The sequence below is a fragment of the Bufo gargarizans genome, chromosome 2 (assembly GCF_014858855.1).
Source record: "Bufo gargarizans isolate SCDJY-AF-19 chromosome 2, ASM1485885v1, whole genome shotgun sequence".
NCBI classification, from domain to species: domain Eukaryota; kingdom Metazoa; phylum Chordata; class Amphibia; order Anura; family Bufonidae; genus Bufo; species Bufo gargarizans.
In genome coordinates, this window is record NC_058081.1 from 680,327,187 (window position 1) to 680,343,570 (window position 16,384).

The 16,384-nt window shown below is 46.0% G+C and overlaps 1 protein-coding gene across 3 annotated transcripts in view; it reads left to right on the forward strand.

The window, feature by feature from the left end:
- The window catches only part of DIXDC1 (DIX domain containing 1), a 102,813-nt gene extending 89,662 nt beyond the window's left edge, over positions 1-13,151 (forward strand). For 2 of the 3 annotated variants that reach the window (XM_044278480.1, XM_044278481.1), the window contains exons 14-20: positions 1,058-1,129; positions 4,746-4,838; positions 7,215-7,376; positions 7,472-7,538; positions 8,386-8,497; positions 10,365-10,473; positions 11,403-13,151. In XM_044278480.1, coding sequence (XP_044134415.1) covers positions 1,058-1,129; positions 4,746-4,838; positions 7,215-7,376; positions 7,472-7,538; positions 8,386-8,497; positions 10,365-10,473; positions 11,403-11,483 — 696 coding nt within the window. In that variant the 3' untranslated portion in view covers positions 11,484-13,151. The remainder of the gene's footprint in view (positions 1-1,057; positions 1,130-4,745; positions 4,839-7,214; positions 7,377-7,471; positions 7,539-8,385; positions 8,498-10,364; positions 10,474-11,402) is intronic. The other variant, XM_044278482.1, reaches the window with a different exon arrangement.
- Positions 13,152-16,384: the final 3,233 nt, after the last annotated feature.

Here is a 16,384-nt window from a genome sequence, read left to right on the forward strand (position 1 = left end):
AGAGAGGACGCCGCGCATGCGCAGTATGCTGTCTTTCACTTTGGGGGCCCCGTTTTGGAGATAAGAGCAGGTCCCAGGGGGGGAACCCAAGTCTATATGACATATGTGGCACCTTCTAGTGATATGCCACAAATGTGGAAAAAGGAAAACCCCATTAACACAAAGTCGGGAGATTTTTCTCCCGTATATGCACAGTGCTGAAGACGAAATGTGCGCCAAACTTAATGGCGACATAAGTATTATCTTTTCTTCTCCATAGGGCTGCAGGCAAACCTAAAGGGGGGCATAGTCTTCACTTAAAAGGAACAAATTAAACTCTGCTACATATGTGACAAATTAAACTCTGCTACATTTGTATATGAGATCATTACATGGGTAGGGTACGTTTTTGAAGACAAAATCAGGGATGGATCATAAAAGGGGAACAAATAGTAAGGACAGATACGACTTCTCATCTTTTTTGTTATCCGCTCCTGATTTTAGCTTAAAAAACTGCATCATGTCCTTATCGGCACTGAGAAACCATATTCTGTTAAAGGGGCTTTTAATATTGATGACCTATCCTCAGGATGGGTCATCAATATCAGATTGGCGGGGTCCAACACCCGGCCCCCCCACCATCAGCAGTATGAGGAGACGGCGCACAGTGTGCACATGCCTCTCCCTTCCCTCTTCCTGCTGCTCCTATGTCCATCTCAAAGCAGAAAGAGAGACGGGAAACGGTACGTGTGCAGTGCATGCGCCGTCTCCTCATACAGCTGATCGCGGGGGTGCCGGGTGTCGGACCCTGCCAATCTGATATTGATGACCTATCCTGAGGATAGGTCATCAGTATTTAAAGCCAGGAGAACCTCTTTAATGCAGCGTGGAGAGCAACTATGAGGCATTTCATTTCTCCATCGCCGCCCTCCTACATGGGAACTGTGCGTTAGGGAATTTCCTTTGATACCATCTATTACAATCCACATTACACTCACGAGCAAAGCCTAATTAGGAAGAGTTCTTCTCGTAAGTGTCCTCGGGTACCTGAAACCTATGCCTTTGCTTCTCCATGCAGAACGATCTTCAGAAAGAGTTAGACAACAGGAAGGTCCTGCTGCAGCAGCTCTTGAGCCGGGAGGACGACCAGGTAGATCTCATCCCTCCAGTCATAGTGCAGTCTCAATTTGTTGATTTACTAATGTGTCCGCAGGGAGAAGCTGTCCTACAGTATATAGGGCCAATCATATACTTTACTATATACTATAACTGTCCCTATAATCTCTGCCTCCTCCCATTGACAATAGTGAGCGCTTACTGCTCGCTGTCACGTATTTACTGGCGGCTGGTTAATTACTCAGCGTGCCGAGAATCACCACGCTGATCAGGGAGAGGAATATATATTTAGGGATAGATATTAATATACATTGCACTATGTGAGGGATCAGTGAAGACAGACGCCCCGCCGTCTTCACACGCAGTGCTGCACGGTACTCTCACTTCAGCAAATGGCATTTATCATGTAGATAACGTTACTACAAGGCACTTACTAATGTGATTTTCCATATTGCCTCCTTTGCTGGCTGGATCTATTTTTTTATCACATTATACACTGCTCATATCCAGGAGTTATGAGCACCGCCGCTTCTATGCCTAAAATAGTCGTAAGTCCCTTAGTGAATGTGCCCCAATGAGTGCAAGGGGCATGGTGTGAGAATCCAATTAGTCAGACTTACTAAGACCACTTTGACACACTCAGTGTTTGATCAGTATTTTGTGTCAGTATTTGTCAGCCAAAACCAGGAGTGGATCCTACAGAGAAAAGGGATAATGGAAAGATGTGTTGGACTCACTGTAGGTTTTGGCTTCCAAGTACTGATACTACTGACTGTGTGCAGACGACCGTGTCCATAAAATCCAGATGCAGTCTGTGTGAAATCCGCATTTTTTTCTTTGGACCTATTGTCACGATCAGTGAGGGGGAAAACTCCACACTAAACACAGGAGGGAAGGGGAACAGTAACTGGGCCTGGATACTAGGGAAGAAACAGTTCACCTCCTAAACAACCCTAATCCGGCCCTGACTACCTATCAATATGAATAGACCTTGAAGGTAAGAATATTCATATGCTGGATACCTAGGCCCTTATATCCCTATAAGGCCCTGGAATGAGGTTAGGACCAGAGACAACCCATTTCTCCCCAGATGGACGAATGGAAGTCTCTGTCTCAGGCCCAGTACAAACAACAGGGAATATAACAAACACAAAACAATAAAAAAAGACAAGACTTATCTGAAGGTAGAAAACTGGCAACTCCAGAAGCACCACAGAGTACAACCGACCAGCTAGTAAGAAGGCAGGAAGAAAATCTATAAACCGCACCTCCAAGAGTGTGGCATTCACAAAAAAACACAGACACAATAAGATCCACAGTGAACTTGTCAATTTAACCCATGAGTTGCCAGTCTCTCCGATCTCCTGGTACCTGTCACGGAAACTTTCGTGACACCTATTGACTTCAATGGTTCCGTGGTCCACATTTTGCGGACGTACTCTATCTTTTTGCAAAACAGACATAAGGATGCGGAAAGCACATGGATGATCTGTGTGCATGTCCTGTACTTGGCTGCAAAATGCGGACCACAAACCCATTGAAGTCAAAACGGATGCAACAGATATGTGCGGTATATCTATGTTGCTGATCTGCCTTTTTTGGACCGCAGAATACATACGATTATGTGTATGAGGCCTAAGCGAGTCTGCTGGCTTGCCTGCAGGTACCAAACCAAACTCTTATCTCAGGGTAACAGTAACTGGATGTTTATTACGGGCATTGTTTCATCCTGATAATCTATAGGAGATGATAGGTAAGATACAGGAGCCAATCACATGACATTTTTATTTTTCTGATAACGCTGCATGAACCAGCCATCCCGCCAGCATGTATGCAAGCACCGGAATAATAACTGCTACTATGCTGTGTGTCAGGTACATGTTCATAGTAATAGCACCCTCCATGACTAGGCCTATAGCACCCTCCATGACTAGGCTTATAGCACCCTCCATGACTAGGTCTATAGCACCCTCCATGACTAGGCTTAGAGCACTCTCCATGACTAGGCCTACAGCACCTTCCATGAATATGCCTACAGCACCCTTTATGACTAGGCCTATACCACCCTCCATGACTAGGCTTATAGCACCCTCCATGACTTGGCCTAAAGCAGCCTCCATGACTAGGCTTATAGAGCCCTCCATGACTAGGCCTAGAGCACCCTCCATGACTAGGCCTAGAGCACCCTCCATGACTAGGCCTACAGCACCCTCCATGACTAGGCCTACAGCACCCTCCATGACAAGGCCTACAGCACCCTCCATGACTAGGCCTACAGCACCCTCCATGACTAGGCCTACAGCACCCTCCATGACTAGGCCTACAGCACCCTCCATGACTAGGCCTACAGCACCTTCCCTGACTAGGCCTATAGCACCCTATATAACTAGGCCTAGAGCACCCTCCATGACTAGGCCTACAGCACCTTCCATGACTAGGCCTATAGCACCCTATATAACTAGGCCTATAGCACCCTATATAACTAGGCCTATAGCACCCTCCATGACTAGGCCTGTAGCACCCTCCATGACTAGGCCTATAGCACCCTCCATGACTAGGCCTATAGCACCCTCCATGACTAGGTTTATAGCACCATGACTAGGCCTGTAGCACCCTCCATGACTAGGCCTATAGCACTCTCCATGACTAGGCCTATAGCACCCTCCATTACTAGGCCTATAGCACCCTCTATGACTAGGCCTATAGCACCCTTCATGACTAGGCCTATAGCACCCTCCATGACTAGGCCTTTTTAGCACCCTCCATGACTAGACCTATAGCACCCTCCATGACTAGGCCTATAGCACCCTCCATGACTAGACCTATAGCACCCTCCATGACTAGACCTATAGCACCCTCCATGACTAGACCTATAGCACCCTCCATGACTAGACCTATAGCACCCTCCATGACTAGGCCTATAGCACCCTCCATGACTAGGCCTATAGCACCCTCCATGACTAGACCTATAGCACCCTCCATGACTAGACCTATAGCACCCTCCATGACTAGACCTATAGCACCCTCCATGACTAGACCAATAGCACCCTCCATGACTAGACCAATAGCACCCTCCATGACTAGACCTATAGCACCCTCCATGACTAGACCTATAGCACCCTCCATGACTGGGCCTTTTTAGCACCCTCCATGACTAGGCCTTTTTAGCACCCTCCATGACTAGGCCTTTTTAGCACCCTCCATGACTAGGCCTTTTTAGCACCCTCCATGACTAGGCCTTTTTAGCACCCTCCATGACTAGGCCTTTTTAGCACCCTCATGACTAGGCCTTTTTAGCACCCTCCATGACTAGGCCTTTTTAGCACCCTCCATGACTAGGCCTTTTTAGCACCCTCCATGACTAGGCCTATAGCACCCTCCATGACTAGACCTATAGCACCCTCCTTGACTTGGCCTATAGCACCCTCCATGACTAGACCTATAGCACCCTCCATGACTAGACCTATAGCACCCTCCATGACTAGACCTATAGCACCCTCCATCACTAGGCCTATAGCACCCTCCACATGACTAGGTCTATAGCACCCTCCGTAGCTTCCTTTTTAGCCCAGAAACATTTACCTGTATGTTATGTAGAAATAAATCTATAGGTGGGATATTTCCTTACTTCTTGGTTCTGGTGTTCACAGGTCACTGGTTACATCAATCACCCCTCACAGACTAATGGATTCTTACAGACATCTGGCAAAGGTCCTACACGAGATCCAGCACCTCAGAGGACGGTAGGTAAAGCAGTCCACCCACCGTGTGTATTGCTATATAAGTGTGGTACGGTATATTACATGTAGCCCAGAGGAACCCTCCAAGATGATGCCTAAACATTCAGTTCTTTGTGGTTGACACTCATTGGTAATACAGGGTCGGACGTTCTAAATTTGAGGTGGACACTGAGCCTTTTTGAACCACAGCTACAGCATGATTTTCATGGGCTATTGGTTCCTGCACTTATACTGTAGGATGAGTCCACCTTAGGCCAAGTTCTCACTTCAGTTGTCAGTTATTTCCATCAGTGATTGTGAGCCAAACCAGTAGTGAAGCCTCCACAGAGATCAGGTGTAATGGAAAGATCTGCACCGGTTCTGTGCTTTTGACCTGCATCTGGTTTTGGCTCACAATAACTGATGGAAATAACTGACCAAATATCTGAAATGTGAGCTAGGCCTTACCTGAATTAGATTACTGCATCAGTGGACCTTCCCGGCCAAAATAATTGCTAACGGTTCAATGCCTCCCTTTTCCACCACTGCCTATTCTCTATAGCTGGTAACTAGGGATGAGCGAATCGACTTCGGATAAAACATCCGAAGTCGATTCGCATAAAACTTTGTTTCAATACTGTACGGAGCGAGCGCGCCGTACAGTATTAGAATGTATTGGCTCCGATGAGCCAAAGTTATTACTTTGCGAAGTTTCGCGAGACTTCGCATAATAACTTCAGTCATTGATTTATACTGTATACCAAGTGATACCTTGCAAAGAAAAAGGGGGTCAGTCAGCACACCCCAATGCGCAGGGGCACATTGTGATGGCTGAGAACAACACTGTAGAACAAAACATGCAATGCCACAGCTCTCTGCAAACCAAATAAAGTACAAAAATGCCTAATAATTGCTAATGCTATACTTATAAACTAGAGATGCTTGGCAAATTATTTTGTATAAAATGTATGTGCCAAGCAAGTGATACCTTGGAAACGAACCAGAGTTTGGGAAATAGTTTTTTACAGTATAAATCAATTTCTGAAGTTTTTATGTGAAGTCTTACGAGACATTACATTCTAATATCCGTACAGTATTGAAATAAAGTTTTATGCGAATCGACTTTGGATGTTTCATCTGAAGTCGATTCGCTCATCCCTACTGGTAAAACCCCTGATAGCACCTTGTATAGTCCTGAAGTTCCCTACAATGTACTTTACATACTGGACTATGGTAACTGAAATAGAAATGTAAGTACCTGAAGTGACTTGGGTGACTACCAGTAAGGCTGTCATTACAGCCAGGTTGTATTGTCTGCTAGAGTGTCTGGAAAGAAGTGTCTTATTAGACAACAGTGACCCCTGCAGGTGGAAGGTGCAAAGAACAATTACACAAAGTTTCAATAGATTTCATTTGTATCTATCTGTAAAGCCTCATTCACACGTCAGTGTTTGGTCAGTGATTTCCATCAGTGATTGTGAGCCAAAACCAGGAGTGGAGCCTCCACCGACATAAGGTATAAGGGCAAGATCTGCACATGTTCTGCACCTGGTTTTGACTCAAAACCACTGACTGAAACACTGATGTGTGAATGAGGCATAATAGCGTAAAATAACTACGATTTTAAGTAATTTAATATAAAAGGTCATCTGTCAGCAGATTTGTACCTATGACACTGGCTGAGCTGTTACATGTGCACTTGGCAGCTGAAGGCGTCTGTGTTGGTCCCATGCTCATATGTGGCTGCATTGCTGAGAAAAATGAGGTTTTAATATATGCAAATTAGCCTCTAGGAGCAATGGGGGCGTTGTCATTACACCTAGAGGCTCTGATCTCTCTGCAACTGCCGCACCCCCTCTGCACTTTGATTGATCAGGGCAGGAGTGATGCCGCTTTCACTGTCTGACCCTGTCAATCTAAGCGCTGAGGGCGCGGCAGTTGCAGAGAGAGCAAAGCCTCTAGGTGTAATGGCAACGCCCCCGTTGCTCCTAAAGGCTCATATCATGATAGGGATGGCATTTCACTATGATATACTTCATGATTGGAGGGGTACTACCTCTGGGACCCTCACCTATCCTGAGAATGATGGGGCCTCCGGTTTAGGGCTGTGTCTCCATTCAATGAATGTAGCTGGGCTGCAGTTCCCTGCGCAGTGGGTGGCTAGGGCGCAACCGTGCAGCCAAAAAACAGAATCAGTGGGAGGTTTAGAGGTTGGACCCCATCGATCATACAATGATGGCATATCTTAGTGAGATAATCCTATTAGATAGGATTAATGGAGGTCATGACGCAGGATAACACACATGTCATCTTTACTTTGTCCTGTTCTCATCATAACACTATGCAAACTAAATTAGTTGCTTGTCTCATGAGATATAATTAGAATTTCTATCCGTGTAGGCCAATGATCTGCAGCTGGTCCGTGATGCTCTGCGCAGTCTAAGAAATAGCTTTAGCGGTCACGACCCTCAGCACCACACTATAGACAGTCTGGAACAGGGTATAGCAAGCTTGATGGACAGACTGCACGTCATTGAAAACCAAAGGAGACAAGACCGGAAGGTGAGCCTTGTATTGACCACTTGAGATGGAGGCTGTGGTCCTCAGACTCTCATCTGGTTCTCCCATATTCACTTTGTCACCTCTCCCATATCTAGACACGAGGAAGGCTGTCAGGAAATAAAGAGTTAAATGAATACAGAGACTCGTGGCCTCCAAACTCAAGTAAGCCCACCTCAACAGTGAAATCAAGTGTGGCAGCATGTGTGTAAATGTTGGTCTTTTTTCCTTCTGCCCGTAGTTTTCGGGCACAAAACTGGTATTTATGACAGAATCCAGGCTGGCCCCTTATAGTGAATGGGATATCTTGTGCCCTGGCGGGCACAGTAATTGTACCACAGCAGAATACCAGAATTCCAACCACAGATGTGGACGTAACTTAAGCTTGTATCGCTGGGCGGCTCAGTGGTTAGCACTGGTGTCCAGGGTTTAAATCCGACCAGTGGACAATATGCGTGGGTTTCCTCCTGGTACTCTGGTTTCCCCCCGGGCTCCTGTATGGCAGCCGCTGACTTCCCAGCGAGTTGCCCCAGCCACAAAACTTACCCCTGCACTTTGAGTCCCTGTGAGAAAAGCGCATTACAAATGATGTAAGAATTTCTGGTCAGATACTTCTCCTGGGGGGCGGAAGGATTTCTTATTGTTTCTGGGCTGCTTACTAAGCGTAGTCTCACACCATAAGACTATACCCATTATGTTATCTCCTATTGTTGTACCCCTGAGGACAGACTATTGGTCGTATGTGTGCAGAAACACGTAGGGTCAGACAGGGATGGTGACAATTTTTTTTGCAATGTATCAGTGCAGTGACTTGTGTGTGCACCTGTGTGGTAGGTGGTGCGTCTCCCACAATGTGGCCACAGATGCATGGGGGTACTGTGATCATGTTCTAGTACCACACACTCAACTATTTTTGGAACTCCTATAGCTTAGAAGCTCCCTCTAGTGGTGACTGCTGCTGACAGAATTTTAATATATGAAGATTCATTTGGATTATTGTATTTTCTTACAGAGATGCCCCATTCTCAAAGTGCCCCAGTAATGGGAAGTAGTAATTCCTGCACCAAAGTGCTGTATTTTACAGATCGCTCGCTTACACCCTTCATGGTCAACATACCAAAGAGGTAATTCAGTGTCTGTGGGTATCATTGTGCTTCAGGTACCAGATCTCTCCACTTCCATTATGGGAGGTTCTGAAATAGGCCATTGGCTTCTCGAGACCACTGTGTCCTGGAATGAGCTGATGGTAATTAAGATATTTTGGCAGAAATGATTGTGAACTATACAGATTGCCAGCACCTACAGTACAGACCAAAAGTTTGGCACACCTTCTCATTCAAAGAGTTTTCTTTATTTTCAAGACTATGAAAATTGTAGATTCACACTGAAGGCATCAAAACTATGAATTAACACATGTGGAATTATATACATAACAAAAAAGTGTGAAACAACTGAAAATATGTCATATTCTAGGTTCTTCAAAGTAGCCACCTTTTGCTTTGATTACTGCTTTGCACACTCTTGGCATTCTCTTGATGAGCTTCAAGAGGTAGTCACCTGAAATGGTCTTCACTTCACAGGTGTGCCCTGTCAGGTTTAATAAGTGGGATTTCTTGCCTTATAAATGGGGTTGGGACCATCAGTTGCGTTGTGGAGAAGTCAGGTGGATACACAGCTGATAGTCCTACTGAATAGACTGTTAGAATTTGTATTATGGCAAGAAAAAAGCAGCTAAGTAAAGAAAAACGAGTGGCCATCATTACTTTAAGAAATGAAGGTCAGTCAGTCCGGAAAATTGGGAAAACTTTGAAAGTGTCCCCAAGTGCAGTCACAAAAAACATCAAGCGCTACATAGAAACTGGCTCACATGCGGACTGCCCCAGGAAAGGAAGACCAAGAGTCACCTCTGCTGCGGAGGATAAGTTCATCCGAGTCACCAGCCTCAGAAATCGCAGGTTAACAGCAGCTCAGATTAGAGACCAGGTCAATGCCACACAGAGTTCTAGCAGCAGACACATCTCTAGAACAACTGTTAAGAGGAGACTGTGTGAATCAGGCCTTCATGGTAGAATATCTGCTAGGAAACCACTGCTAAGGACAGGCAACAAGCAGAAGAGACTTGTTTGGGCTAAAGAACTCAAGGAATGGACATTAGACCAGTGGAAATCTGTGCTTTGGTCTGATGAGTCCAAATTTGAGATCTTTGGTTCCAACCACCGTGTCTTTGTGCGACGCAGAAAAGGTGAACGAATGGACTCTACATGCCTGGTTCCCACCGTGAAGCATGGAGGAGGAGGTGTGATGGTGTGGGGGTGCTTTGCTGGTGACACTGTTGGGGATTTATTCAAAATTGAAGGCATACTGAACCAGCATGGCTACCACAGCATCTTGCAGCGGCATGCTATTCCATCCGGTTTGCGTTTAGTTGGACCATCATTTATTTTTCAACAGGACAATGACCCCAAACACACCTCCAGGCTGTGTAAGGGCTATTTGACCATGAAGGAGAGTGATGGGGTGCTGCGCCAGATGACCTGGCCTCCACAGTCACCAGACCTGAACCCAATCGAGATGGTTTGGGGTGAGCGGGACCGCAGAGTGAAGGCAAAAGGGCCAACAAGTGCTAAGCATCTCTGGGAACTCCTTCAAGATTGTTGGAAGACCATTTCAGGTGACTACCTCTTGAAGCTCATCAAGAGAATGCCAAGAGTGTGCAAAGCAGTAATCAAAGCAAAAGGTGGCTACTTTGAAGAACCTAGAATATGACATATTTTCAGTTGTTTCACACTTTTTTGTTTTGTATATAATTCCACATGTGTTAATTCATAGTTTTGATGCCTTCAGTGTGAATCTACAATTTTCATAGTCATGAAAAAATATATATATATTTTTGAATGAGAAGGTGTGTCCAAACTTTTGGTCTGTACTGTACATTCTCAGCACTAGTCCCCAGTCTACTGTTCATTAACTGACTACTGATATGTCCTGCAGGTTGGGGGAGGTGACACTGAGGGACTTCAAGACAGCCATTGACAGAGAAGGAAACCACCGATACCACTTCAAAGCTCTGGATCCAGAATTTGGAACAGTCAAAGAAGAGGTAAGTACCTTAGTTCTTGTGATCAGCAGGGGTTTCAGAAGTTGTCTAGGAATGTTATGACTGCAGGAACCATAATCACTGACAAGGACCCCCTTCCTCCAAGTGATTACAGGCAACAAGTCTCAAAGCAGGGGTCGGTCACAGCTCTCTTGAACTCTCTATGTGATATTAAAAGGATTGTTCACCCTGGGGACCTTTTCTACAGACCCCACAGTGTTGATCATACTTATCTGATTCCTGCAGCTGGGTTCTGGCTCCATCGCTGCCCCGCCAGCTCTGCAGGTCACGGGGTCTTTTCACATCAACATCTGGTTGGAGACAGATTTACGGGACTGCTGTAGCCAATGACTGGCCTCAGCAGTGATGTGTCACCCATGGGTCATGTCATTGGGTCATGTGACGCATGGGTGGTTCATCACTGCTGGAGCCAGCCATTGGCTGTAGTGTTCACGTGACCTGGCATCAAACCGGAGTTTGACATTGTGAGACCCGGGAGCTGCAGAGCCGGCGTGGCATGTGTCGGGATCAGGTAAGTATGATTCCTACCGCGGGTCTTGCCATAGTGTGAAGTCTGTAGAACAGATCCCTAGGGGGTGAACAACCCCTTTAATATGACTTAAAGAAAGACCACATTTTTTATCTTCTTCCCTTTCCTGAGTTTTCTGTTGCTTTCAAAGCCTATACTCTGTCATTAGTACATATGAGAGCAGATGCCCGTCAGGCCCTTACTATGCCTCCAGTTTCATATGAAGGTCATGCCATGTTCTAGCAGATTTGAATCAATGCTTCTAGGGGAGAATATCGCTCTAATTGTGTGTGTAAACTGGATGGCAAATACTAGTCTAAAGCGTGGAGCAATCTGTACATACATGAGGTTGGTTTCTAATCCTGGTTCTAATGATCACCTCTGTTCTTATCTCTACTCACAGGTATTTCACGATGAAGATGTTATTCCAGGGTGGGAGGGTAAGATAGTGGCATGGGTGGAGGAAGACCATGGAAGCACCTAAATGTGGTGAACACTCTTAACTTCTTGACCAGTAGAGTGGACAAGTGATGGACTCATTTTCTGAGTGGATTATTCTTCAAGCTGCCAAAAAGGTCCCTATGGGTACCAAAAGAAACTTGTCTATACATGAACTAGGGATGAAGATGGACGAAGGAAATTGCCGGTGCTGTATATAGAATCTACTGCGTATTGAACGTTGTGGACAGTTTACAGAGGAGCTCGTCCTTGACATATGGATATCACAAGCTTCTTCATGTGTACATATCCTGATGGAGAAAATTCAGTATTTTTTAAAAATGGGTAAATTCTTGCGTTTCACTAAGGTTTTGGAGCGTCCTATTTTGATAGCGTACATATTAGTTTTCCTATAGACACTTAAAAGACGTCTGCGTTTTCACTGACGGTATGTTTTTTTTAGAATAAGGTACTTTAATGGACATTTATTTACAGCATCGTAATATTTCAGAACCAATGCCAATACTGCTGTTATGATGGCAAAGCTGGAGGCCAATTCTGAGCGTTTGCCTTTACATAACACTAACTTTTTGGAGAGAAGGACGGCAATCTTGCAGGTAATAGTAAGAACCTTGGCTCTATAGGTTGCTGCGAACTGCACATAAAAGCGTCACCCAGAGCTAAAACTGACATGTAGGAGGGGGGCTCTGTGCTGGTACCTGACACCAAGCACACCTGGATTCACAGTCTGACAACCTCTGCACATTGAACCTCATATGCCCTCCATTAAAGGAGATTTCAATAAGATGACATATCAGATATCTCATATTAGTATTTGATGAAATATCCCTGTGAAAGTCGATTCTCATCCTGTAATAATATCAATACATTGCAGTAGGGGGGGGGGGGTCACTTATAAATGTGAGGCAGAGCTGACCAGAGGGTGATAAGACATGTCATTCTTGTTTTGGTCTCACCTCCATATCTCTAGGATATGCCATCAATGTCAGACAGGTGCAGGTCCCACCTCTGGTAGCCGCTCCTCTCACCAGAACAGAGCCCCTAAAGTGAACGGAGAGCAGCCGTGCATGCGCAGCCGCCCTCCATTCATCAAGTGCTAGCTCGGCTATTTCCAGCAGTCCCATATCGGTGAATGGAGAGGTGGCCGTGCTTGCGTAGTGTGCTCTCTATTTATGGATATATCACTTCCGAAAACAGGCAAGCGCTCTCACTCAGCTGTTTTCAGGACTCCCAGAGTGATGAACGTAGTGCATGTGCGGTGTGCTGTCCTTCACGTCGGGGCCCCTGTAAGGCGATAGTAGGAGGTCACAGAGGTCGGACCCGCACCTATCTGACATATGCCATCAATGTGCCAGATGGGAATACCCCTTTAAAGGGAACCTGTCACCAAGTTTTCCCCGTATAAACCATTCCCACCACAAATCTCCTACACCGTATACTTTTCAGGTATCCTGTGTCACTTAAGCTTCTTTCACACTGGTGTTAGGCTTGTCCGGCAGGGGAACAGCCTGCCGGATCCATACTAACGTTTGCACACGTGTGCTGCCGGAAGTCCGCCCTGGCCCCATATAGCTGCGTTTTTTGGGCATCCGCCTCTAGGCATGTTTGCCGCGCTACGGCCGCATCTCCGTCCCGTCCCCGTTATAGTGAATGGGGCTGGGGCGGCTTTCCGGCAGCACACGTGTGCAAACGTTAGTATGGATCCAGCAGGCTGTTCCCCTGCCGGGACAGCCTGACAGACATGCTTAAGGGTACTTTCACACTTGCGGCAGAGGATTCCGGCAGCCAGTTCCGTCTCCGGCAATCCGGACGCAAATGGATGCATTTGTGAGACGCATCTGGATGCGGATCTGTCTCACAAAAGCATTGCAATACCGGATCCTTCTTTCCGGTATTTTTTTTTTTCATATTTTTAAAGGTCTGCGCATGCGCTGACTGAAAAACCGGATCCATTAACGACAGTGTGAAAGAAGCTTAAGCCATTCCCTGTTTTATCAACTGATAAGGATGATGTCTCCGATGTCATCCACAGACCGTGCCAGCAGAGAACCTGCACATATGCACTTTGGGGGGGGGGGGGGGGGGGAGAGAAATCATTTACCAGTGCATGCGCAGAACAACATTGATTTCTCGGTACAGGGGCTGCGACGATTCAGGGCCCGGAATATGCTCCAGTCTAATTAGTATATGACACAGGATTTTTCTGACGTATAAAGTGCGCAGCGCTACTGGGGACCAATAGCTAAAGGTTTAGAGAAGTCTTTTTATAGCATACAGCATGGTGAGGATGGTTTATAGCAGTAAAACCTGGGGATATGTTCTCTTTAAAAGGACTGTCTGGTTTGATAAATCCTTTTTCGGACACCCTATATGAGGGTGCCCCGTGTTCAGGAGCCTCCTCTATTACCACGGCAGAAAGAGCGGCTGAGGAGTTTTGCAGAATTGTAGTCAGTACAGCCAGGATTATGGGTGTTTAACGCTGGCCAAGATCCCAATGTAGCCCGAATTATGCATGCTATCCAGGTGGACATTTCATGGCTACGTTATACTTCTGTATGCACTCCTAGTGATTGCTTTCTACTGGTTTCTGGGCCTGCACCGTTAAGGGTCTGGATATTGCCTTTACTGTCATGTACGTTTCAGTCTAGACACTTTACAAGCTGACAGAACCCACTGTACGGTGTGGTCGAGGTTAACGCTTCATGATGTATCTGGGGATAGTTCTGAGATCCCTCCTCTCTTGTTATTAGATACCCCTATGTTTATGGCCTGCCCATAATTCCCCCATCAGTAGAGCCTTTTCATGATCTGCTTTTAGGGTCCAGCATGCAAGTGTCATTTAGCCTCGGTACATGGATGAAGGGGATCGTTCGGTACTGCACTATGCTGGATTTCTGTAGACCATGGTTGGCTCCTCAGATCGAATCTGCTGCTCTTTATAAATCAGAACCGCTCACATCAATAATGTAATAAATCACAAAGAAGGCAGTGCTGCCGGTGTAGCGGTCCTCCTGAGGATGGGCACGTGTCTCACCATCATTCTGTGCTGGTGGGACATCTGGCTGTCTATGGCCTCCTATGAATGACACTTGCCTGCAGGAGCCCTTGTCCTGACTACCTCCTAGTTCTTCCCTGCTTGCTGCTATATTCATCGTGACATCACTGGTAAGGGTACATATAGTCACCATAAGACCCTTCCATAAGTTCATCCTCAAGCTGCTGCTACAAAAACCTGCTATACCTCATACCCACAAACGTCCCCCGTGTTCTGTGGGGTCCATTACATGAAGTATTTTGCACCAAGAACCGCTCCGTCATATTTGAAGGCTATGGGCACCTTTGGGAGCATTTTCTTAACAAATAAATGTATTTTTTAGCCTCGGCAAGTTCTGTGCATCGTAGAACAGCATTCGTAGTCTAACCTGTCATACCAGCTTATCTGACTGCTTGGTCTTCAGCCCATCTCTTTCCTCTCTTGAATGATCATCTATCTTCATTGAGAGGCTGCAGAAACCAAACAGTTGAACATTTTTAATAAAAACCCAATTACAAAAATGCTTTTTAGCTAAAAATGTATCTATTTAAAGGGGTTGTGCAAGAAATTAGAGGTTTTTGGCAACCCCACCCTCCCCCACTTGGCCAGACCTGTAAACGGAAGCTTATTTACCTGCCTCTCCACTCCTTCTCCTCTCGACCTGCGATGCTCTGCTGCACCCTCAATGAAAACATACAGTTGGACGGCTCCTGCAGCCAGTCATTGGCTACGGTGGTGACTGGATCCCCTTAAGTCATGTCAAATGGCCACATGACGAAAGGGGATCTGGTCACCACTGCGGCCAGTGATTGACTGCAGGTGGCGTCAAATTGGATGTATTCAGCAAGAAGGAGCAGGAAAGTACGGTAAGCTTTCCTCTACAGGTCCAGCCAAGGGAGGTTGCCAGGACCCCACCCTGATTCTTGCACAACCCCTTTAAGTAGAAAATGCCCCAAAGGTGTCCATAACCTTTAAGGCTAATTCTATTACCATGCTTATAAAGTTCTTGATGGAGCTGGCTCTCCCACTCCTCCCCATTACTGTATACAATGGTAGACATCTATTCCCAAACCTCTATTACCTATAATTCAGAAAGTATTCTAAAGCTCCGGGCGGAGGAGACGAGACGGTTGGGATTTTGGAGAAGTGATGGTCAATACAAGAAGACTGTTGCAGAACATTCCCAAGATATCCAAAGCCAAATCTATATCAATTATCTACAGATTTTATTATATTGTCTATGTCCTTGACCACATTTAGTCTGACTATTTAAGGTGTCTACGGCTCTTTGGTTTCGAGGACTGGAGTCTCTTATGCATTGGCAGCAATATAGTGGCCGTGTACATGGTGATAGAAGAGGCCACACGTGGATCAAGTGCCTGCACAGTCTGCTCGTTTTTAGAAAGTAAAAAGGAATTACGTGCTGTACATATTTCTATTTTTTGAGTGGTGTATAGACTTTGTACGATTTGTGTAGAAATTGTGATGTGTGTGACGCGTTGGCTTCCAATGTAAATGTCAGGATCACATGAAAACGGACATCTTATTTTGAGATTTGCTGAGTTTCCCATTGTAATGATTAATTAGAGCGTTTTCAGAATCATTCGATAGTGAATACGTTCCAGTGGTTTGGTCCGCTGCCTTAGCATACGCTCGGGTAGGTCCAGCGTGGTCACCTCTGTTACAGAAATGCTGGGAGTGCAAAGTCCACCGGCAGGAAAAGGTGGTCGTGAGTCTGTGGACCTAGAGCAGGAGATGGGGGTGGAAATTCGGACCCTGTCGTGTGAATAAGATCTAGTGCAGGGCTGGCCAACCTGAGGCTCTCCAGCTGTTGCAAAACTACAACTCCCAGCATGCACAGGCTACCTACAGCTATCAGCCTACAGCAGGGC